We start from the raw sequence: 22,119 nt of genomic DNA on the forward strand, positions 1-22,119 counted from the left end.
ATGTAACCAATTGATTATATCTTCAATCACCAATTTCTGATTTTATCGCAACTTTCATCTCTCACACAAGAACAAGCCGAAATAAGTTTGCGACCAGCAAATCGCATTCAAATGGCTCAACTAATGTCACCATGCGACCCTCAATACATAAGATAGCAGCCCCCGCGCTTAGAGGGTTGCATACCATAGCATCCGTCCCTGCTCTAAGACCGCAACGATGTTTTCACCAGACCACGCTCGTCTCACTACCACGCAAGCGCAGCTTCTTCTCCTCTAACCAATTGTTATCAAATGTTGATACCAAAGACGAACCATCCTTTTCAGAACACGATGTCAATCAGTCGGAAGCGCAACAGAAAAATAGGACTTCGGGCTCCTCTAAGCGCAAACCCGCTCGAGCTTCGGCTGCCAAGACTTTGCGGCTAGGGCTCACGACCAAACCAACCAAAGGTAGTAAAGATGTGAAGAAAGATCATATGAGAGATCATACTGGCCCCGAGACGGATTATCGTCGAACTATCAACTCCATATGCGTTGCTCAATCTTTCGATATGGACGCCGTACAGGAGATATTAAGCTTACATGCATTTGAGCTGGATCCCGATGGTACCGAATTTGACCCCTCAGGCGTTGTACACGCAAGGGGCATCAATAACGGAGATATTTTCGTCTTCCCTTCCGGAACCGTTGTAGCATGGTCAGTGCCAGCCGACGCTTTTAAGACCCTTACCACTAAGCAGCTGATCCGAGCGGCCGAGCTTCCTCATCTTAATCGTGTCGAGATGGAAGAACTCGAATTCATACCAGATGAGACACGCGACACCAGTTATATGAAGGGCGAGGTCGTCGTCTTAGGCACGCGAGCGCAAGAACTAGAGAATGACAGGCTAGACACGACCCTCGCCAAGATTGCCTTCTCCAGCGGCTTGGCCAGAAGTCCAAAGCTAGCAGTGCTGGAAAACCAGGCTATCGAGCACTTCGAATATTCTAAAAACAGCTTGGATTTTATCGAGGGTGGTTTGGAGCATAAACTTAGACGGCGCGCCGTGTTGAAGATGACAGGTCAGCTACTGAGCTTGAGATCACAGCTAAATCATTATTCGGATATCACAGATCAACTGCCGGACATGTTCTGGGACTCGGAGTCGAACCTGGAGAGCTACTACAACCAGATCAGTACTGTCTTGGATATACGGCAGCGCATTGGGATTCTGAACAAGAAGATCGACTACGGGTTTGAGAACGTGAGCGTCTTAAGAGAGATGGTTAGCGAAAAGGTTGGCCATCGGTTGGAGTGGATCATTATATTCCTCATTACTATCGAAGTCGGATTTGAACTAAGAAGGGTCTACCGGGAGGATATAGTCGAGCCAGGGTCAGACTAGATAGTAAATGTCTTGTGGAAAAGAAGCCATAAAAGCACCGCTCCATTACGTACCTTATATATTTGATACCCTATTCCACATAACATGATTTCCGTACCTCTTGACTGTATAAAATACAGCCCCTAATAACTTAGAGCCTCGTTGTAAAGTTGGCAGGTACCTGAAAAGGAAACCCCAAAAGCGATGAAGACCCTGAGAAAGTAAGTCGAGAACCTTATAACAATACGAAGACAATGGTAGAGTATATCCTGAACTGAGTCGGGGCGTAAGATCAGACGGACGGTACCTACACTTAAGAAGTATGTACTCTTCACGAGCCATGTTCGCCTCCCGGTCACAGCAGGAAGGACCGGTATAGGAAGTGCGTCTGACCTCAAGGGCCGCCACAAGCGATTATCCTGGGAGACTCAATTAAAGATTTTCAAGCAGGCTCACACCGGAGAGAAATAGCTCGTGGAGTCTGTTCGCGAGCTCTTCAGAAGCGCTCTTGACGTATCCCTCTCTTTGCATATTTACTGACTCTACTAATGTGTAGGTAGATCTATTAATTTCCAAGGTTACTAAATTGAATCTGTTGTAATAGTGTCCTGATAAAACGTATTTGCATGTGTATGTGTAAATGGAAAAAAAGAAAAAAGAAAAGAAAAAAAATAACAACAAGTCCCACGAACCCGTCTCGAACTCCCTAGCTACCGTGGTTACAACCTCTTGCGCCGCAAGCGGTTCATACACACGGCTTTCCAATTGAGCTAAGTCATTGTCTTCAACAGGTCCTTGAAGAATTGTTATGATGCGCGCCCTTCTTTAGATTTATAACCTTACTGTAGTCCATCGTACAGTGTGACTGGTCCCACATCCTCGTGGATAAGCCTGACGTGTTTCCAATACTAAGGTAAGTACCTACTTGCGCAGTGCGCACTGACTATGACGAAAGGTCAGCACAAGCAAGGCATCGCGAACTTGGGTTTCTCACTAATACAACTACAACAAGTATCATGGGCCTCGTCACAGGTACGCTAATGGTGCACAGAAGGTCATTCGATCGAGCAGGGGAATTTACACATCTCGTATATTTAGTTTACGAAATGTCAGACCTTCGGGCACTAGTAGTCGAGCGTAATGGTAAGCCGTCGGGACCAACCTATCCCATGACGAATCTAGAGTTCGGGCTTCTCATCGGACGAACGTGGCGACCATCTAATTGAGGCTTGGAATCCATGTGATATTGACGACTCCTTTAGACTAGTCAGGTACCTATTTTTCATACGCCAACGACTCAAAGGATGTCAATTGCCTGCATTTTGCTATCATGTAAAAAAGCCCACCCCACTGCTGGGATGGATCTTGCATTGATGATTCCATTCTGATCTCTAATAACAAGACAAGCGCCTTATGCTGAACCAATTCTATCTATCTAGCTAGCTACTAGTTACCCATAAAGCAGACGTTTCCCAATCGACCTCCCACCAGTCTCAAACACAGCCATGAGCTCATTCTCCCCCATTCGGAACAGCCCCGGCCAGAACGACGGCGCAGCATGAACCAACGTCGGCTGGCTCCAAAATATCCTCCCCCTATTCAACCCGGTCGCAAACACGACCTTAATCGCCGCCTTCCCCGGCCACGTCGGCTCCGTCTGCGTCTCCTCGTCCGTCATAAACACAACTGCCAGCCCCGTCTTCCCATACCTCTCGATCTGCGGCGCGCCGGCATTGCGTCCGGGGCGGGGCTGGTACACGACGCCGCGCGACCCCCAGGTGAGGCCCTGGTCATACGAAACGGCGTACTCGACGCTGTAAAAAGTCCCGCGCCTCGTCGTCTCGAACACGACGACCTGCGCCTCGCCGAAGAACTGCTGGCCCTCGGCCGTCAGGCCGGATACATCCCTCACGCTGACAATGCTCTGCATGCCGTCGCGGAGGTTGATGTGCGGGGAATGACACCGCAGACATCGCGGCTTCGACCAAGTTCTCCCGCCATCGTGCGAGTCCACGCGGAACGTCTCCTGGTTATTAGACGCGAGCTCGCGCGAGTACGTCATCTGCACCTCTCTCCCGTCCAGACCTCCTAGCCGCATATACGGCTCCCACAACCCCAACCCATTGCTCGAGTTCGCGCTATGCTCGGCAGCTTGAGAGGAGAATTTCCAAGACCGCCCGCCGTCCTCGCTGCGGCAGACCGTGATGCGGAAGTACGTCGGCCGATTACCCTGCGCCGGGTCGCGGTCGTGGTTGCGGAAGGCGGCGAGAACCACGGAGCTGTTTTTCGGGTTTGGGTGGGATGGAGTGGGGGGCACCTCGATCAAGAATGCGTTATCGATGTCGGCGGGGCCGCGGGCGATTTCGCCGTGCGGGACGAAGGTGTTTCCGCCGTCGACGCTGCGCGAGACCTGCAGCACGTGTTCGCGGCCACCAGGGCCCTGGAATCCCGTAGTGACGCAGAGGAGACTGCTATCGGCCAGCCGTGTCATGCGCGGGTAAGTGCCGGGAATGGGGTGTAGAGAAGTCTCGTTGATGTCGACCTGCCAGCGGGCGGGAGACACGACGACGGCGGCCTGTTGCGCCATGGGATCGCCGGTTAACAGGGGCCCCAGGTGACCGATGTGGCCTAGTATCTTCTGGGTGAGCCTCCCGGCCATTGAGATTCTGGCGGGAATCGATGGGGGAGAAGTCGATGTTGAGCTGGAGAACACATCTAATTAATACCTACAAGTATTATTTTGTTGTTTTTTTCTCGATGAAGCGTCGTCGGCGAATTTATGTTTCAGTGTACTTGAGTACACGCAATCTGCTCCACATATTAGTATGGAACGTAGGGAATGTTAGATATCATCCATATGTATGTAGCTACTTCTTTTAATGTGTCCCCTTTTTTCCCGGCCTTTATCGTTTATGAGGTTGAGGGATCGTCGTTGCAGGAAACTCTCAAGATCGGAAGGATCGTCTCTTTATTCAACATTTATCGCGTTGTATGTGTTTTTTTCGCAATATTTCGTAGTAATAACTTCCGTAACAATTCGAACCAGGGAGTCTAAATGTTAAACACGGATGAATGCCCCTGATCCTTGATTCTAATGGTTTGATAAATAATTAAGTCACAAGCGCCTCTCTATGAAGGTATTTCGGGGGTTATTCATCTAATTATCGGAAATCTTGTCTCAAATGCCGTTAACCGAATCGGAACCTTTCCCTGTTTCAAGTCTTCGTCATCGCCCTTGTCAAGACTTGGCTTCGTCTTTCTTCTTTCTTCCTTCAATCCAACAATCAACAATTCCAATTATTATTCCATTTATTCCAGTTTCTTATCAAAACTCAAGAAGCCAAGTGTTATCATATACGTCAGACTCACATAATCTTTAGAGGCAAGCAATAAGGTTCTATCTATTCGTTGTTGTACAAACGTTATGCACGTTATGACAAACATCTCGATCAGCATTAAGCGATTATCTAAATCTCGAAGAAGTGGACCAGGAGAACAAACCCCTCGAAATTATGTATCCGTTCAACAAGAATTACACTAAAATCCCGCTCGTGATGATGACATGTGTCAATGTTGAGTTGTCAAAAAATCAAACAAATGTACATCGGTATTAACACTTAATCTCTTGCAGCTGTGCAGCTGTGGCGCCTCCTCGGCAGTGATACTCTGCCGCCTGTAGAGGTTAGACTTCGCTCTTGGCGGCTATGACAAATCTGTGGGCACGAAACTTCCCATGTTACTGCGAGCTACAGAAGCCGCAAATTATTATGGTATCACAGATCTAATGCGGTTTACTAAAGGAAGTTGCTCATCATTTCATCTTCGAAGCCAAAGCGCTTCTAAACGCGCATATCGTGGCTTGATACTATCATGGCGACTTACCACCGGCTGATCGGCGGAAACCCAGCTGCTGTGGAACGACCTTATGATCACACCTGCGTCCCTGATCGGCCCGCCATCGATGGAACTTATCCGTGAATACAAGCTTTTGAAAGCGACCGTAATATATTTCTAGTCTTCGATCATTGCCAAATTGAGGGCTAATGAACCAACGGAACTATGACACCTAATTGGATAACTCGGAGCCTTCGAATGCTCTCGTATATCGTCGAGTGTATACACCACGGGGCGTGCAGTGACAGAGTGTGAGATGATGCCTCGAGTAAGCAACCACCTCTGAGAGGCGGGCACGAGCGCCCGTAGGCAATTCCAAGGTGAGATGACGGGTATTCAGTCTATCGGTCTTACTTCACGCTATGAGAAAATTTGCCAACTTAAAGGAAGCGTCAATGGACAGGAAGCGTATAACTCTAAATACTACGTAGGTATCATAGCTTCTCCCACAATCCATCTCGCTCTATTAATGGGCATCCAACTTCTCTATTATTCATTTAGAGATTTTCCACTAGTTGCGTTCTTGTCTCGCGAGAGATTCTGAAGAACAACATTATTTGCGTATCTTATTTGCGTATCCTTTGGATATCATATCAAGCACGCATTCATAACCCCTTTCTTAACTACCAACCAGTATTACGAGGCAAGCTTCATACCTACCCAGTGGATTCGATTCGTCAAGGTCTAAATATAAATCTTAGCATACTATCTGCCACCATGTCTCTTAGAATCAAGGCGGATTCTCTCCGCAAGAAATTCAAGAGCGTAAGGCAAAGGCTCTCTCCTAGTCTCGCCGATGCCCGACCTAATGAGACACAACCGAAGGAAACTCAAGCCTTGGAAATCCGACCCCCGACCCGGCGCAGCTCATCCCCTACACCTTTGAATAATCTTCATATCTCTAGGGTGGTGACACATGATTATCTACCCTTTGTTCGCTCAGGTACAGGTACCCCTAACAGCGATTATACCAAATTGCGCGTCCTTGGACCCGCCAGTGGTCACTCGAGCCCTCATTTCCCCAGCTTCAGATCTACAGATGCAGAGCCGTCATTGTCTAGGCCTCATACCTCCCATAACTTGGATCGGGTGATTGCCCAGGATCCGTACGCGAAGCCTAAGGACAAGGGGAGCATAGAAAGCTCAGCTACTACAAGCACTAACCCTAGAGTCGAGAGTTCCGACAACAGCACCAAGAAGAAGTCTTTTAACATAAGCCTTTCTCAGAGAGCTGAAGTGGGAGGATCCAGTTTAACGCCCGATGATATGGACAACGACCTGAGTAATGAGTCGAACAAAGAGGCCGTTGAAAACTCCAAGAAAAAGAAGGCCGACAGAATTAAGAGGTTCTACGCTAGAATGGCAGAGAGAGGATATCCAGATCTGAACGTTTTACCTAGTTTCAGCATCAAGTACAGATCAAAGGACAGCGACAGCGACAGCGACAGTAGTAGTTACAAGGATCCTGTCAATAGGGCCAAGTTCAAAGCGTGGCCAGATTATCACCTCGAACGTCAACGTCGGGTCATCGAAAAGTACAACAGGGGAGATAAACTCTGGACCAAAGAGGCGCTCATCCGTATCGAGGACCAGATCAAGGGAGATGATATCAACGTTAGAATAAATGGCTATGTTGGTGAAGGACAATCAGTTCAGAAGGAGACAAAGTATGCCATCTATCTATTCCGCTCTTTGGTCGAGATAAACTAACGTACATAAACAGCTCAGACCAGTCAAAACTCAGAGTGCAGTTCCACGGTTACCAGGAACTAGCATTCCCACCCGCCACCAAACCTGACTCTACTCCTTACAACACCATGTCCATCAAGACCATTCCGTATGACTACGAGGACAGCCTACCTTCTGGCGTCGATTGGGTATGGAATAACTGCTACAAAGGGATATGGAGAGGGTGCCCGATAATGCACCTGCTGTACTCGACCTTTATGCGGATACCCCTGCCACCCATCAACAAGGTCGTATGCTTTGACCTTGGCCCCCTCGCCGTCAGATGGGACGATCCGAGCCGCAAGGCGTCGAGGGGCATCTACCGCCACCTCGCAGCCATGACACTCATCGAAGCAATGAACAAGCGTTTCAACGGTGGTATTCACCTATATGCGCAGGACCCCAATTATAGCCCGGATTGCATCCGAATACTGTCCCAGAAGGGATTCGAGATCGTCGGCACACACGGCGCCGCCGGTCTCGCCAAGATCGACGAGCAAACCCTCCTTTTCGCGCCCAATCCGAGCTTTTGTCTGAAGGAGATTGTGGCCGATATCGCGCGTCCCGCAGTCATGGTCTGGAACCCGGTCCTGACGCCCGAGGAGTCAGATTACAAGACCAAGTCCAAGGTCCCGGATAGCCTGAACGACAACACGTTGATCTCCTTCCATCAGTACGTCTCCCCTCCCCCCCTTATCTCCATTCCATACTAACACTAACCCACCCCTTAGCCGCCTCCCAACAGACCCAGACACCCCCCGCGTCCGCGCGCTGATGCAAGACTACGAAAAGCACTTCTTCCCGGAGAACAACCTCTTCGGCAAAACCGCAATATACACGCGTCTGCCCCTCCCCACCATCCCTCCCTCCCCAACCCGCTCCCCCGCCCCCGAACTCTTCGACGCCGTCGCCGCACTCGAACGTCTCAATGCCGACCTCAACGCACAAAACATTCAGTGCAACTGGCAGCCCATGAGCGGGTTTATGCTCCCCGAACATAACGGTTCGGGTCGGTACCATCGCCGCGGAAAGAAGTCGAGGAAGGGACGGAAGAGCGAGCGTGGGAGTGAGAAGAAAGAGGAGGAGGAGCCTGTGGGAGAGGAGGAGAAGGAGGAGGAGAAGGAGAAGGGGGAGACTTCGTTTAAGGGTATGGGGTATAGGTTCTAGTCTAGTCTCTAGCTGGGTGCTTACCTGGAGTAGAGTAGACTAGACTGGGTTATTGTACTCCCAGCCCAGGGGGGGGTGGGGAAGTTCTTGTTATGCGTGCGAGTTCGTAGTGCGTGTACGTTGCTGTTTGTGTTTACGAGTTGATGTTTGTTGAGTGGTTGATTGGTGCTGATTACCTTGCAAGTTAGTGAGTTTGGAAGTGCTTATGAGTTAGTCAGTTAGTGTTGTTCAGTCGTTAACGCGCGCGGAGTGGTTTGATTGATTCATTGGTTGGTGGTGTTTTGAGAATTGGTTACTTGACTTTAGCAGTAGGTAGATTTCAGAATTAATAAAAAACCCCACCCCCTTATCCATATTCCCTAAGACCAAATATTCATGAGTGACATGGCGAATGATTAGACTGCAAAGACGACGAAATCTACCTATCGAATCGGAATTAAAATATCATATTTTGTCGTAATTGGGTATGGTTATATGCTGTACATACGTGGGTTATGTTGTACCTCGGGGATAATCTGTCACTCATGACAGATCAGATCATCAAAATCTACGCAACACCAAATCAAATCAAATCCAACCAAGCTAAATCTAGATAGGTAATCATGTCTCACGACATGAAAAAAAGCCCATAATCTTCAGAATCATCTGTAATGTATTAAACCACAGCTCAAGCCCCCAGGTAACTAAGGTGAGCACAGCAGGTGGTAGTAAGGGGCACCTAACCCCCGACGCGCGTACGGTAAAACAAGAACACAGGCAGTGCGAAGCTATATCACAACCATAACCGACGCATCGATTAACTAAGCCAACTGCCCACTACCCCAGACCACCGCCTCGTCCCCTAGTAATCTCATCTTTCGTCCCCAATATCAACAACACCCGCGTCAACTACGACTCGTATCTTCCTCCTCTTGACTAGTAGTAACTCACTTAGCAGCTTCGTATAATGTGTCCATTTATACACGCCGGCCACCCCGTCATCACCATATGCCACATCCGCCACGCACGCCATCCCAGCAAGCAAGCAAGCCGGTCGTGCTCAGCCCAGTCCAGCTTAGGTCCAACCACTAACTCACTCGGTGAACCTCGGCGAAATAAAAGAAGGGTAAAAAAAAGGAAGAAAGTAGAACTTTTCTATTCCCAAGCAGGTAAACTCGGAACGAAGAAGAGAAAAAAGAGGAGGAAGAGATTTGCGTAGTCGGAAGCCCGGAAAAAAGAAGTCAAAGTAATAGTAGTAGTAGTAGTAGCCATCTACATTTCCCATCCCATCCCATTGCCGTGTGGGGAATAATCCTCCGTGCTGTGTCCACTGCACTGAACTCCGATTCTCCGGTATCGTTGAACGCCCCCATCTAAGGTAGAACGACGAACGCGTAAAAAGAAATGTGTGCCCGGCTTTCTTATGTCGAGTAAACACCCACCCAGTGTTGATCCTATCCGTTTTGAGGAAATCCGGCATACCAGCATCGAGCTTCACAGTAACAATGGCTGATCGCTAGGATTTCTATCTTCATAATGACTGATTCGTCCATGGCTTGCTACGCTGGGTCATCGACTAGTTTTTTTTACTAGCACTTCGAAGAGCATCCTGTTCTGCATCCCATACCAGCAAGGCTGGGTCTATCGTGGTGGTAGGGATTACAGGTGCTGGTGAGATAGAGCCGTCATTTGACAGGATGTCTCTGACCCCCATGGACAGGTAGATGTCATCAAAAGCGTGAGGTCCAAATAACATGAAAGGTTTCTAGGCTTCCCTGTTAGGAATTGTTGAACCCCCGTTAGATGTCGGCATTGGTGTAGGGGTTCCGTTGATCCCAGACGGTGCCGCAGTAACCCTAGGCGAGTTAAGCTGAGGTTTCGGGCTCTGACTGGGCCCTTGACTGGTCGCGGGATAAGTTGGCATGTTAGCCCGGGCGGCTGCTAGCCTCGCTGGATCCCCTCCTAGGCCAATACCACCGAGGCCAACCGGCGCACCAACTTGTCCTTGTCCTTGACCAGACATCGAATTTCTAATACCTTCATTTGTCCTCTGCGCACTCTTGGTCGCGTCGAAACGGGCTTTGGCTTGATCCATCGCTTGCTGAACTTGGTGTGGCTGAAGAGACGTATGGAATGAGGAGGTACCAGGGGTTTGCGGGTTCTGGCTCTGCTGATTGTGCTGACCCATTTGGTTGTTCGGCATCACAGGTGAACCAGCGTTCGGGTAAAAGCGTCGTGACGGATCATTGTTCATGTTTGGTTGGCCACCATAGGATGCCTGCCTCACGGGTGTTCCGGTCGGGTTATATCCCGGATGGTGGGGGAGAGGTTGGTGGTGGGGTTGCGGCGTTTGGTGGGATACATGAGGGGATGCTGTCCTCTGTGGCATTGATGCAGCGCCATTTGTGTACTGGTTATATGGCTGATGCGACGGGGTACCCTGAAGCTGATGAGGTTGCGCTTGGAAGGGTTGAGAATGATGATAATTAGGCGGTGGTTGAGTGTTTGGTGGATAAGACGGGAAACGTGCTTGCGGTGTCGGGGTGTTCATGTTAGGATAACCCGGCATTGGCTGGTACGGAGGCCGGACTTGTGTGGGGGTATTTCCATATGAGCCGGGCTGCGAATATGGGGCAGGCGGTTTGCTGAATTGGGTGGAATAAGCCGTACCAGGATACTGGTTCGGAGGGCGATAACCCGTATTGGACGGGGGTCGCGGGGGATAGGCCACCGGGGGCATAGTCTGCGGGGGACCTCGCATCGGAGGTTGAGTAGCTCGGACTGGAGTCTGGGCACCATAAAATTGTGCATTAGGCATTGGCGCGCGGTTGGCATGGTACGGTTGACCATACTGCATTGTACTAGACGAACTTGACGCACGATGAGTGACTGGTCGGGGGTTTGGTACGGGAGCTTGCGCGGCTCTAGCGCGAGCAGCTACTTCGTCCTCCTCCATCAATCCTTGGTATTCGTCGGTTCGGACTTCGATCTTAGTTGATATGTTTAGCTCATCTAATTTGTCCGAGTTGAGACGTGCGACTGCGTAGGGTGGCAGCGATTGAACAACAAGAGCCAACTGTGCCTTGAGGGCCTGGTATGTCGCCAACTCTTCTTCTCCTGGCTGCACGGGTGTTCCATTCGTAAGCATATCGCTATGGGCCGGATCCGCCGCGTATCGACTCTGACTGGACGCGGACGGTAAGGTCAAGTTGCGATTCTTCTGATAGGAAACTAGTGTCTGAATCATGTCGGATACTTCCTGTAGGACATCATCTGCGTCCATCTCCTCTTGGGACTTCTTTGGACCACAGACCTGCTCTAGACTAGGATCTACCATAGTCTCGTCCCAATTGTCTAGAGCTTCCTTGATTAGTGTCTCATCAACCTCTTCAACGAGAACAATATCAGCCTTGTCGGCGTCTTTAGCAGCATCTAGCAGTTCGGTCTCAACTAGGCGATCGAAGCTACGCTGTCCCACCTTCTGCCACCACATAGTTTGGCTAATCATACCAGACGATATCATAGCAGCAGAATCGTCCTTGGATGGGGCAAAACTACTGAATGCGCCACGGAAAAGAGATTCCATCTCGGACATCTCGAGGTCGGATGAAGACGGCTTATTTCCAGCAAGGCTTAGAGCCCGCTCGCGTTGTTTGGTCATGATTTGCGACGGAGGTGCGGCGTTGCTGTAGTCTAACCAGCGTCCGGTGGTGATATTCTGGCTGAAATATGACCCAGCTCGATACTTAGACTTCTCGGTCAATTCAGGATGATGCCATCCAACTTGCACACCTTTGACGGTGCTCTTCGGCGCTTTCGGTGGTTGCAGCGACAGGAGGTTGCGTGGGGCTGGGAACAGCTCTCCCAGTGTCTTGGCCTTCTTATCCTTCTCGATAGGTGAAGAGAAGGAATACGGTATCGCCCTGCCGGTCTTAACACCGTTAGGTAAACCGCTCTCTCTAAGAGGTCGGATAACAACTTCGGTCTCAGTGCCATCGAGGGTTGGAGTAGATTGTTGCAAGCTCGAGTACAACGGCTTTCCTCTCATCTGCTCGCCATTCACCACCAATATCATATTTCCACTGGCGTTGGACTGTAAATCACTAATAGAGTTAAGCTCCTCCAACACGCCAGAAGCACGAGTATTGTCGGGGTATGACATCTCCCTCTTGAATATTCCGTAAGCTTGTCGCTTGAAATCGATGACCTTGGCAATGGCTTCATCATTCGCCTTGCTGTCCTTTCCGGGTTCAACGTGTCGCAATTCTGCTAAGTTGTCGGAGATGGAGGCTTTAATATCGATGATGATGCTATCTAGATCGCCATATTGCTCCTGAGCCACCTTGTCGGCAATGGAAGGTAACGGGTTCCCGTCATCAGGCTTCTTCCGTTTCGCCTGAGGCTCGTTGGAAGAATCTTCGGGGTCGGGAAGGGGACGTTTGAGAACAGAAGGCATCGGATCAATACTATGAAATGACCAATAGTAAGTAATCGAGTATATCAATTAATTGTATGGTTATGCAAGACAAGTAGAGGAACGGGGGTATGAAAGAAATGAGAAGGAGAAGGAAGTGCGCATAAGGTCGAGGAAAATAAAAAATCGATGTAATGTGATTGATGATGGAGGGGAAGGATGATGATAATAGAAAGGTTAACAGGAGGATAGGAGGATAAGGGAATAAAGTAAAGGGATTTACCTTTGAAGGACATCATAATAGTTACGTATCGTAGGTTTATCAACCTTAGCTGTGTTGGATAGGGAGGGGGAAGGGACGGTATCTGTTGGAATAGGACTTATGGGGCTAATGTTGAGGCCATTCGGTGGTTTCTCGCTGGCGTCGGTTGATTCGCGTTTGCGCTTGATCGAGGTACCGGACATGCTTTGCGCGGTATCGATGTCGACGTCGATCATATTGTTAGCGTTAGGAGAATTAGATGCGGCATTGAGATTGACGTTATTGTTGGTGAGCTGCACGGGCGTGGAAACGCCATTTGGAAGTGCTATGGCTGGCGAGGCCATTTTTTCCCTTTAGTTGAGGTAACCTTTCTTATTATTTTTATTTTTTATTATCGTTGTTGTCCTCTCTCTCTAAGCGGGCTTCGGCCTTCGGCTGGTTGTGGTTAACGGTTGACGGTGAAATAGAATGCTAATAAAATTGGCGGCTCCCGTCGCGCTGCACGGTTAGTCGGTCGCGATTGAAAAAAAGGGAATTTTTGGGACTGGAGATTTTGTCGTTCCAGTTCCTGCTGCTGCTTGCTTGTTGGTGCGACCGCGAAACTTTGACCCTCTTTCCTTCTTCAGAGCCTCCTAGTCTCTAGGTACTGTACACTCAGCGCGCTCGAACTAGGGAGGTACCTCCAATTCCAGTTCGGACATTGACATGGACTGGGACTAAACCGCAAAAAACTTCAACGTTGCAAGGGCAGGAGCGGATGGTAAGAAGTGGACGAGATTCACCCATCCAACATCTAAATGATCAACGATTCGTGTTATAGCGGTAAGGAAAATTGAAATCGAAATATTTAATCTACTCAGGTTTACTATGGCTAACCATGAGAAGATCTTAAATTGTCTGAAGACAATCTTGTTGTCGAGATGCACGCGGTATTTTCACTGTGAATAACTTTGGTTTCGAAAACTTCATTCAATACAAGAAGCCTTGTACCCAGTATTATGAGAGGGAAGACGGAGGACGGAGGACGGAAGAGTGCAATGAACTGTGAAATGAATCTGTCTGTCCTTCGACTCACCTGCAAATGATGGCTGACGCTAAGCTCGCTACTAAACTCATTGCAGCCTAGCGGTACGCGCACGATCCACAACCCGTCCTTTACACGTGACCTCAACCAAGTCATTCAATCTTGATGTCTTCTGCCAACATTGATTATGTACTTGTGTACTTATGTACCTCAGGATTTTGTACATTCTAGCCAACAAATCGCGACAAAACAACAACTGCATGCGCACGATGAGCTTGTATTAATTTTGATTATTACAGTTTAAATTTACAGTGATACCGATTCAAATAGGATGCTCCATAAATATGTACTGTTGAGATAGAAATTAAGTTTGGAATGGTTGTCATACTAGATACCTTAGTAAGGAGGCGACTACTAGGGATTATGTTACTTACCAGTCTGCAGCTAAATAGGAATGCCATCGACCCCCCAGCCACCGAACGGATAGCAGATAGGTTATCTTGGACTGAGAAGAATATCAAATAAATGAAATCGCCTTTACCAGCAATAGCGTTTTCGCCGTAGGTAGGTAGGCATTAATTATATATCTCTACGGCAGCGAGCGTCGCGTTGCCCATCTAGTCTGCTAAGTAACAAGACGGGCAGTACGGAGATTGGTATATCTCACAGTAGCACAAAATCAACATGCCGATTTCACTTTCAGGTACGACGATTAAATAATCCATAGATCAACAGAGATTCCTTGAGAAATACGAATGTTATGCCAAGCTAAACGAATACGTGCTGTTGGGTGTAATTTACAACGGAGACCTAAGTCTCATTATGCTTTGCGACTAACACGTTTCGAGGGGGAATACCCTAAAGGAAAAAAAAACACCGCGGATGAGGCTTCGATTGGAAATGCAGTTCAAACGCGTCGTCGCCCTCATATTATGATCGAACCAGTACAATACCCATATTGCGTCGCAATCTCGTCATCACAAGCCATACAAGACAGTTCACAGATCCTCTCCGAAGGTCCCGCCAACCTTCACCTATTTGGCCTTAGCCAAGCCGACGGTGCCCTTGCCGAGATCGTAGATAGAGTACCATCTTCGGAGGAAAGCGTCACCGAGGATGGCGAGAGGGCCGACAGGGGCGGGGAAGTCCATGCCCATGAAGGTTGAGATACAGCTGCCCTGAACCTCAAGGATGTAGTCGTATGGTCCGATGGCAAAGTCATATCCGCCAAGCTTGAAGCTGATATCAGGAAGCGAGTCACGGACAGAGCACTCGACAGTGTATTGGCCGTTGAAGCTCTTCTTGGCACCGATCTCCTTGTTGAGTAGCTCAGCAAGGTCGCTGGGGAGAGCGATCAGAGAAGTGCCAGTGTCAAGAATGACACCGGTGTTCTCGAGCTCGGCAGTCTCGTCACCGAAAGAGATGGAGTCGAAGTCGACCTCCCAGTAAGCCTTGCGGCGCAGAGGGATTTCGGTGATCTTGCCAGTGTAGTGGTCCTTGTCAACACCACCAAAAACGACTTCCGAGTCGTCGGCTCCATTCTCACCGCTTAGGTAGAAAGCGAAGACGGCATCATCGATCAACTTCTGGTTAACCATCTGGTAGAAAGGAGGCACGATGCCATTGACGGAAAGGCGATCAAAACCCAATCCAAGAATACCATCGAATCGACCGAAGGCGAAAGCTAGACCAGGCTCGCTGGTAGCTTCGGCGAAGTCCTGGTTCTTGACGGTAAGATCGCCGATAGTCATAGTATCCTGAGACACGAAACCGCTCAGGCTACCAGATCCATAACGAATCTCGAACTCGGTACCGTTCTTCTTATACGATGACGAGGACGAGGAGTCATATTTGGAGTGGAGGTAGCATGCAATGCTGCCGCAAGATGATGAAGGAACCCAGAGGTTGGAGCTTCCTGTGTCGAGGATGACCTTGAAGTCTTGGGCCGGCGTGCCGATGCTAATCTCAGAGAAGTCTGTGATTAAATGGTCAGCAAATAAGCTTCTCAAATTTTCGGCAGGAAGTTTCGGAATTTCGGAATTACATACACTGAGCATTCATGAAGTTGGAGATGGGAACGGGGTGGTCTGCGGTATGGATAGAAGTGTCTTGAAACACCGCCTGCGAATGAGTCTCGGGTCGGGGTCCCATATACTTCTGGCCGAGGCCTCGCATTTGCGTCTCGATCGGGATGCTTTCCTGTTATAAATCATCAATATCGAGTCGCATGGTCATTTAGAATCCAACACCAACCAGTTGCTCCGAAAGAGGAATCTTCTTAAGCTTCATCTTGTGGACTCCGGCCTGGGCGGAGCCAAGCAGCACAGCTGCGGTTAGCAGAGCTCCCTTCATGATGGGCGACTCCGAACAATGTCAAATTGATTAAATGAAACAACTCGTGATGAAAAAGTACGGAATAGAAAATGATGTCCCAATGACTCTTAATTCTCAAATCCTCGGGATGGAGGGAAAAGAGATGAATGATGGCAGATGATGGATGGAGAGAGGTAGATGTAAGTAGTAGGAGGTATTAGGAAGAAGAGATGGGTCGATGATGTTGTTGAGGGACTGGGAGATAACGGCCAAGCTCCCTTTGATCAATCAGCGCCTAGAGTTGCTTAGGGTAGGTGGGAGATGGCGCATGCAGGCTTGCGGTAGTAGTAAAGTGGACCCGTTTTGGTCTCGTGCGCGAACTACATGGACAGAGGTACAGTACATCGTCATTCCATTCAGTGTGAGTTGTTTCCTCTCTGCTGTGGCAACCTCGCCTTTCCTAAAGTGGTCTTAGCGTTTCCAGTGACGCAGGCGTATATGTTTATGTGGGTCTCTATTGTTCCGGGCAACCAGATTCTGGAGGCAACACCGCTGATGACACAAGCAGGTACACACCTATGCGGGTAAGTTTTACCCAATAGAGTTTCAAGTTGTCTGATTAATCCGATCCGGGGCATCTTGCAGGGTGCTAAGATACCTTGGTCTCAGAAGCAATATTGTACTGTACATCGTCGCATATTAATGAGCTTACTGCATTTATGCGTTGTTACAGAGAAACATAACTTGGTAATAGGGAATTATGCCATCTCAGCCATCGTGAACCTTGGACATTCACATACAGGTGTATCATTCTAATTTGACGATAATGCTCACGCGTCCCAAACACCATGTTCCGCCTCGAAGCCTCATAATTACCTAGGTACCTAGGCACCCACGCCCATCTAGAGATGGCATGCTACACATCTCTCAAGGCACCATGATACAGAGGTCTAAGAGACGTACTTCATTTTCGGCAGCTTCGGTAATAAAGTCGTACAAATAACGAACATTTGTATAATTTGGAACTTGGCTGTATATTGCATTAATTGTGACAGTACTCGGTGCATAAGTCTTAAGAGGTTCAAGAGTCAGGTTCTTGGGAGAAGTTAAGAAATAAGATTCTCTGGGTTATCAAAACCTTTTGATTGCCTTTGATAATCGGCGTTCCAATCCGAGATTGCTCAAAGGTTTCCTGTCCGATGGGTTCGGAAAATATTGGTCCGTATTAGGTTAGTCTTTAGATAGAACATACCATTCCCAAACCTCACGGCGGTGACAAGGAAAAGCGCAGGTTGGTTTTGTGTAGACCGCCTTGCATATGTAGCAGTCGCAATGAACATACTAGACCTGAATAGACTTTGATTTCCAAATAGCCATCAAGGACATTACCCCTGAGCTTAAGTATTTAGCTTGAATACTCGGGTCTCGCGATTAGTCAGAAGCTATGGTTCTAGGTTAACCTTAAGAACAAGAACAAATCCGAACTACAAGGTAGTTAGTTCATTATAACTAGGAAGAAACAGCCAATTAAAACATGGTGTTGCGATGGGCAGATACTCTTTGTAGAAGTTCTCAAGTCATCTTAACCAATGACGTTCGAATGTTTCGGGGTGTAATCGAGGAAGATATCTCCAGCGAGGCGCTAGTTAAATCAGTAGAACCTAGAAGTTAAGAATGTTACAAAGAACAAGCCGTAATAACACCATAACCTCGCCCGTGTCCAAGTAAGAGTTGTCTCAGATTTATACTTGTATGAATATACGAAGTATAGTGGTTAGGTACCTAAGAAATTCAAATGTTCTAAGGTTCTCTAGGGCTCTTCCGAAAATACCTAAGAATTATATGACTCCCATTCAAATTCGCAACGCTTCAACTGACTTCACTGATTGTAACCACCATCTCTCTCAAATTGGGGATACTCGGGTAGCCAATTATTCTTTTATCTAAATCAAATTCAAATTCAACAGAGAAACCATGTCTATTTTATACTCCCTAGCAGCATGCAAAATAGTTTTAATGTTTGCGGCGATTTGATAATGGCAAGTTTGCCCGTAGCGAACTACTGCGGGACTCATTCTGTACACTCGGAACCTTGATGGAAGGTTTGATTCGCCGACTTCGGTATGGGTCTACCAATGGAAATTCAGAATCCCAAAGCTACTCCGTTAGTTACTCCGGATCCTAGCAGTAGCATAAGCAGGAGGTGGAAAGAGCCAACAGCTCGTCATCACCCCGCCGTTAGCATCTGGACTTTTTCTTACTTAATACGAACCCCACCAATCAATTAGAGTCGAAGAAAAAATATTATTCTCGCCTTCCACTCTACTTCTCTCCTTCCTCCGCCTTTTCTCTTTTTTTAATAAAAGGCTAAAAAGCTCTGAAGTCCTCTAGTGAATTTCTCTTACTAGAAATATTTCTCTTCACGATCTTCTCTATCTTATAATTCGGATAATATCGTACTATCCTCACAATGGCCGCTAACGGTACCTACGCTCTCTCGCAAGAGCACAAGGACGTCAGTAACAGTAATACTTAATACCATTGTGAAAAACTCTGCTGACTCACGATAGTTACTCGAGAAATCCCTTCTCGACTCTGACCCGGAGGTTGCAGAGATTATGGTAAGTTTCTTATTCAAACCCCAATTGATTTACATTGATCTAGGCAATGGCTAATTGCCTCGATTATAGAAAAAAGAAATCCAGCGACAGCGAGAGTCCATCATCCTGATTGCGTCTGAAAATGTCACTTCGCGTGCCGTTTTCGATGCCCTAGGCTCTCCTATGTCCAACAAGTACTCCGAAGGTTACCCTGGTGCTCGATACTACGGTGGAAACCAGCACATCGACGAGATCGAGCTTCTCTGCCAGAGGCGTGCTCTTCAGACCTTCCACCTCGACCCGGAACAATGGGGTGTCAACGTTCAGTGCCTCAGCGGTAGCCCGGCCAACTTACAGGTTTACCAAGCCATCATGGCCCCTGGTGGTCGATTAATGGGCTTAGACCTCCCTCACGGTGGCCATCTGAGTCACGGATACCAGACTCCTTCCAGAAAGTAAGTTTACTTTCGGATAATTCGGAAAATTAAGTTACTGACTCGGTCACTTGCAGGATCTCGGCCGTCTCAACTTACTTCGAGACCATGCCTTACCGAGTAGACCTCACCACTGGCATCATTGACTACGACAGACTCGAGGAGAACGCCCAATTGTTCCGTCCTAAGGTACTTGTCGCCGGTACCTCCGCTTACTGCCGTGAGATCGACTATGCGCGTATGAGGAAGATTGCTGACTCTGTTGGCGCTTACCTTGTCGTTGACATGGCCCACATCTCTGGTCTGATCGCTGCCGAGGTCATCAAGTCCCCATTCCCCCACGCTGACATCGTCACTACCACGACCCACAAATCTCTCCGTGGCCCCCGCGGCGCCATGATCTTCTTCCGAAAAGGCGTTCGCAGCACCGATGCCAAGACCGGAAAGCAGACCTTCTACGACCTCGAGTCAGCAATTAACTTCTCTGTCTTCCCTGGCCATCAGGGCGGCCCCCACAACCACACCATCACCGCCCTCACTGTTGCTCTAAAGCAGGCCCAGACTCCCGAATTCAAGGCCTACCAACAACAGGTCGTATCCAACGCGAAGACTTTGGAGAACAAGTTCAAGGCTCTTGGCTACAAGCTCGTCTCCGACGGAACCGACTCGCACATGGTTCTTCTTGACTTAAGACCCCAGTCCGTTGATGGTGCACGTATCGAGGCTGTCCTCGAGCAGATCAACATTGCCTGCAACAAGAACGCTACCCCTGGCGACAAGTCCGCTCTTACTCCTTTCGGTATTCGTATCGGTACTCCCGCCATGACGTCGCGTGGTTTCGGAGAACAAGATTTCGAGCGCGTCGCTAGCTACATTGACGAGAGCATTAAGATTTCTAAGGAACTTCAGGCCAGCCTCCCCAAGGAAGCCAACAAGCTCAAGGACTTTAGGGCTAGACTTGCTGTTGGTGATATCGCCAGAATCAACGAGCTTAAGAAGGAAATTTCTTCTTGGTCTCAGACCTTCCCTCTTCCCGTTGAGGGCTGGAGAGTGGATGCTGGCATCTAAATTATCACATGTATGATTGAATGATGAGGATGCGGGGATTTACTGTTCAACATATAGACACGAAGGCGGAAGAGGGGCAACTCAACTTATCTCTGGTTTGCGGACATATGGCGGGCTTCATTCTGGAAAATGGGATGACAAAAGTGGACAATTGCATGCATTCATCAGGCGTTGCAAATATCATGAGCTCTGGAGTTTGGTATAGCTCTCAGGGGTCTGGGTCATCCGCGGCACTGCTTCAACGCGGTAGATTATAGGGAATTGATATCCATTACAATGATTTAGTGTAATTAAGAAATTCGAAAGCACCAATGAGGATTCTCTGTGAACAGATCTCGATGTGATGATGACACGTCATACCTACCCCAATTACCTACCTATCTACCACATCGCATAATGTGTTCGCGAGAGGATTCGGAAATATATTTATTATTGCGTACTTCGTAGAATAAAGAGAGGTTCTTTTTCTTTCTTTATTTCGCATTGCAAGTTCAATCTTAAACCAGTCTTCAACCAGTCTTAAAGATGTCTCTTCCTAGCGCCAACTTACAACCCGGCCTCGCCGAGAAACTCATCGGCGTACGTCCCGAATCCTCCCCCTTTTTTCCAATTCGTCCATAATTCTACAAAACACCGAATTCCCACATTCTGAAGCACTTCATCAAGCATTGGTAAATAACCAATTTTCCTCGCGCAGAAACACGCAGCGGAGCAGCCTCTTCAATCGTTCGCGGGCTGGTTCCGTCCGTTCGCGCAGCGGGTCCGGGGTATCGGGATCGGCGCACATAACAAGGGACCGCAGCCCCTGTGCGGATCGGTGCCGGTTTTTGAAGTAACGCCTGGGATGGCGGTGTGTTTTAGAGATCATTTGCGGGAATTTTAGGGACTAAGTAGGTAAGTAATGGACTGAGTACTAGCAAGAAGGTGCTCTCTGCTGATGATACGAGGATAGGGGTAACTTGTAAGGAGATACGAAGGAGGGGAGGGGTTTTTCGTGATGTGCTGGCTGGGGATTTGAAGGAGTGTTGTTTAGGGGTTCACTCGAGAAGTATTTTCAAGTCACAGTGGATCTCGATATCATTAATAGGTATTTTATGTTTTTTTATTAGGGAGCTTGTTCTGTTTAAGGGGCTGTCTAGGTATTTATTCTACACGCGACAGGAGATAGGTAGCCGGCCAGGGACAGTCTTCCTAGGAACTTACGATGTTAAACCAAGTTCGATTGTCGTAAAGACGAGTGAGAAGTCTGATGTACGCTTTTTCGACGGTCATAGAATCATCACTTTCACTCCTTACGAGCCCAGTACGCTCTAACTCGGGGAGCAAGAGAGGGATATGTTCCTTGAAATAGGCGACTTGTTTCTCGAATCTATCGCGATGACGCCTAGAGTAGCGGGATCGCGCAACTTCTTCGGGGCAATCGATCCAGATAGTAAGATCAGGAAGTGTCTTGCCGAAGACATGCTGGGCAGCCTTCAGATCGCTCAACTGCCGAGGGAAGCCGTCTAGCAGGATGGCTCTATGCTTACCTTCCTCACTGACTAGTTCGATCTTCTTGTGTAGAGCCGGAAGAAGGATACCTAAGGGAATCGCTTCTCCACGAGAGTAGAAGTCATCCATCACGGTCTCAACGGTCTGGTTCATAAACGGTTTGAGCTCGGTGCAGAGATCAGCCGGGATGTTACCTCCACCCAGGACGTAGTCGTGGATATACTTCTTTACGGTCTTTTGGCCATTGTTGCGAGAGTTGCTCAACGAATTGAGCAAATCTGGGACGACCAAGTGATATAGACTAAACTGATCGGCAAGCTTAGAGCCTAATGAGCCCTTTCCACTTGCCAAAAATCCAATAAAACTAACGACGGGAAGCAT

General features: G+C 48.4%; 7 protein-coding genes across 7 annotated transcripts; 3 read left to right on the forward strand and 4 right to left on the reverse strand.

Annotated features, from left to right (window-relative positions):
- The first annotated feature begins 20 nt into the window (after positions 1-20).
- On the forward strand, positions 21-1,463 carry GGS22DRAFT_158796 (uncharacterized protein). Its single transcript, XM_047960694.1, has one exon. The coding sequence runs from the start codon at positions 132-134 to the stop codon at positions 1,383-1,385; it is 1,254 nt and encodes a 417-aa protein (XP_047820661.1). The 5' UTR covers positions 21-131; the 3' UTR covers positions 1,386-1,463.
- A 1,198-nt stretch (positions 1,464-2,661) lies between these two features.
- GGS22DRAFT_158803 (glycoside hydrolase family 93 protein) lies at positions 2,662-4,460 on the reverse strand. The gene is made up of 2 exons (XM_047960695.1): positions 4,236-4,460; positions 2,662-4,172 (listed from the first exon to the last, which is right to left on the reverse strand). The coding sequence occupies exon 2, from the start codon at positions 4,021-4,023 to the stop codon at positions 2,815-2,817; it is 1,209 nt and encodes a 402-aa protein (XP_047820662.1). The 5' UTR covers positions 4,024-4,172; positions 4,236-4,460; the 3' UTR covers positions 2,662-2,814.
- A 1,385-nt stretch (positions 4,461-5,845) lies between these two features.
- Positions 5,846-8,267, forward strand: GGS22DRAFT_118217 (uncharacterized protein). Its single transcript, XM_047958154.1, has 3 exons — positions 5,846-6,925; positions 6,982-7,659; positions 7,718-8,267. Exons 1-3 carry the CDS (start codon positions 5,976-5,978, stop codon positions 8,151-8,153), a joined length of 2,064 nt encoding a protein of 687 aa, XP_047820663.1. The 5' UTR covers positions 5,846-5,975; the 3' UTR covers positions 8,154-8,267.
- A 1,487-nt stretch (positions 8,268-9,754) lies between these two features.
- GGS22DRAFT_118239 (uncharacterized protein) lies at positions 9,755-13,415 on the reverse strand. The gene is made up of 2 exons (XM_047958155.1): positions 12,830-13,415; positions 9,755-12,598 (listed from the first exon to the last, which is right to left on the reverse strand). The coding sequence occupies exons 1-2, from the start codon at positions 13,150-13,152 to the stop codon at positions 9,898-9,900; spliced, it is 3,024 nt and encodes a 1,007-aa protein (XP_047820664.1). The 5' UTR covers positions 13,153-13,415; the 3' UTR covers positions 9,755-9,897.
- A 939-nt stretch (positions 13,416-14,354) lies between these two features.
- GGS22DRAFT_158813 (Asp-domain-containing protein) lies at positions 14,355-16,490 on the reverse strand. Its single transcript, XM_047960696.1, has 3 exons — positions 16,086-16,490; positions 15,881-16,031; positions 14,355-15,807 (listed from the first exon to the last, which is right to left on the reverse strand). The coding sequence occupies exons 1-3, from the start codon at positions 16,182-16,184 to the stop codon at positions 14,867-14,869; spliced, it is 1,191 nt and encodes a 396-aa protein (XP_047820665.1). The 5' UTR covers positions 16,185-16,490; the 3' UTR covers positions 14,355-14,866.
- Positions 16,491-18,615: 2,125 nt separating this feature from the next.
- Positions 18,616-20,247, forward strand: GGS22DRAFT_178857 (serine hydroxymethyltransferase; the record flags this gene model as incomplete). Its single annotated transcript, XM_047963610.1, has 4 exons — positions 18,616-18,660; positions 18,716-18,766; positions 18,836-19,200; positions 19,257-20,247. The coding sequence occupies 4 exons, from the start codon at positions 18,616-18,618 to the stop codon at positions 20,245-20,247; spliced, it is 1,452 nt and encodes a 483-aa protein (XP_047820666.1).
- Positions 20,248-21,170: 923 nt separating this feature from the next.
- On the reverse strand, positions 21,171-22,119 carry GGS22DRAFT_199172 (uncharacterized protein; the record flags this gene model as incomplete). Its single annotated transcript, XM_047966250.1, has 1 exon — positions 21,171-22,119. One exon carries the CDS (start codon positions 22,117-22,119, stop codon positions 21,439-21,441), a length of 681 nt encoding a protein of 226 aa, XP_047820667.1. The 3' UTR covers positions 21,171-21,438.

Source organism: Annulohypoxylon maeteangense, assembly GCF_022496945.1.
Source record: "Annulohypoxylon maeteangense strain CBS 123835 unplaced genomic scaffold GGS22scaffold_5, whole genome shotgun sequence".
NCBI lineage: Eukaryota > Fungi > Ascomycota > Sordariomycetes > Xylariales > Hypoxylaceae > Annulohypoxylon > Annulohypoxylon maeteangense.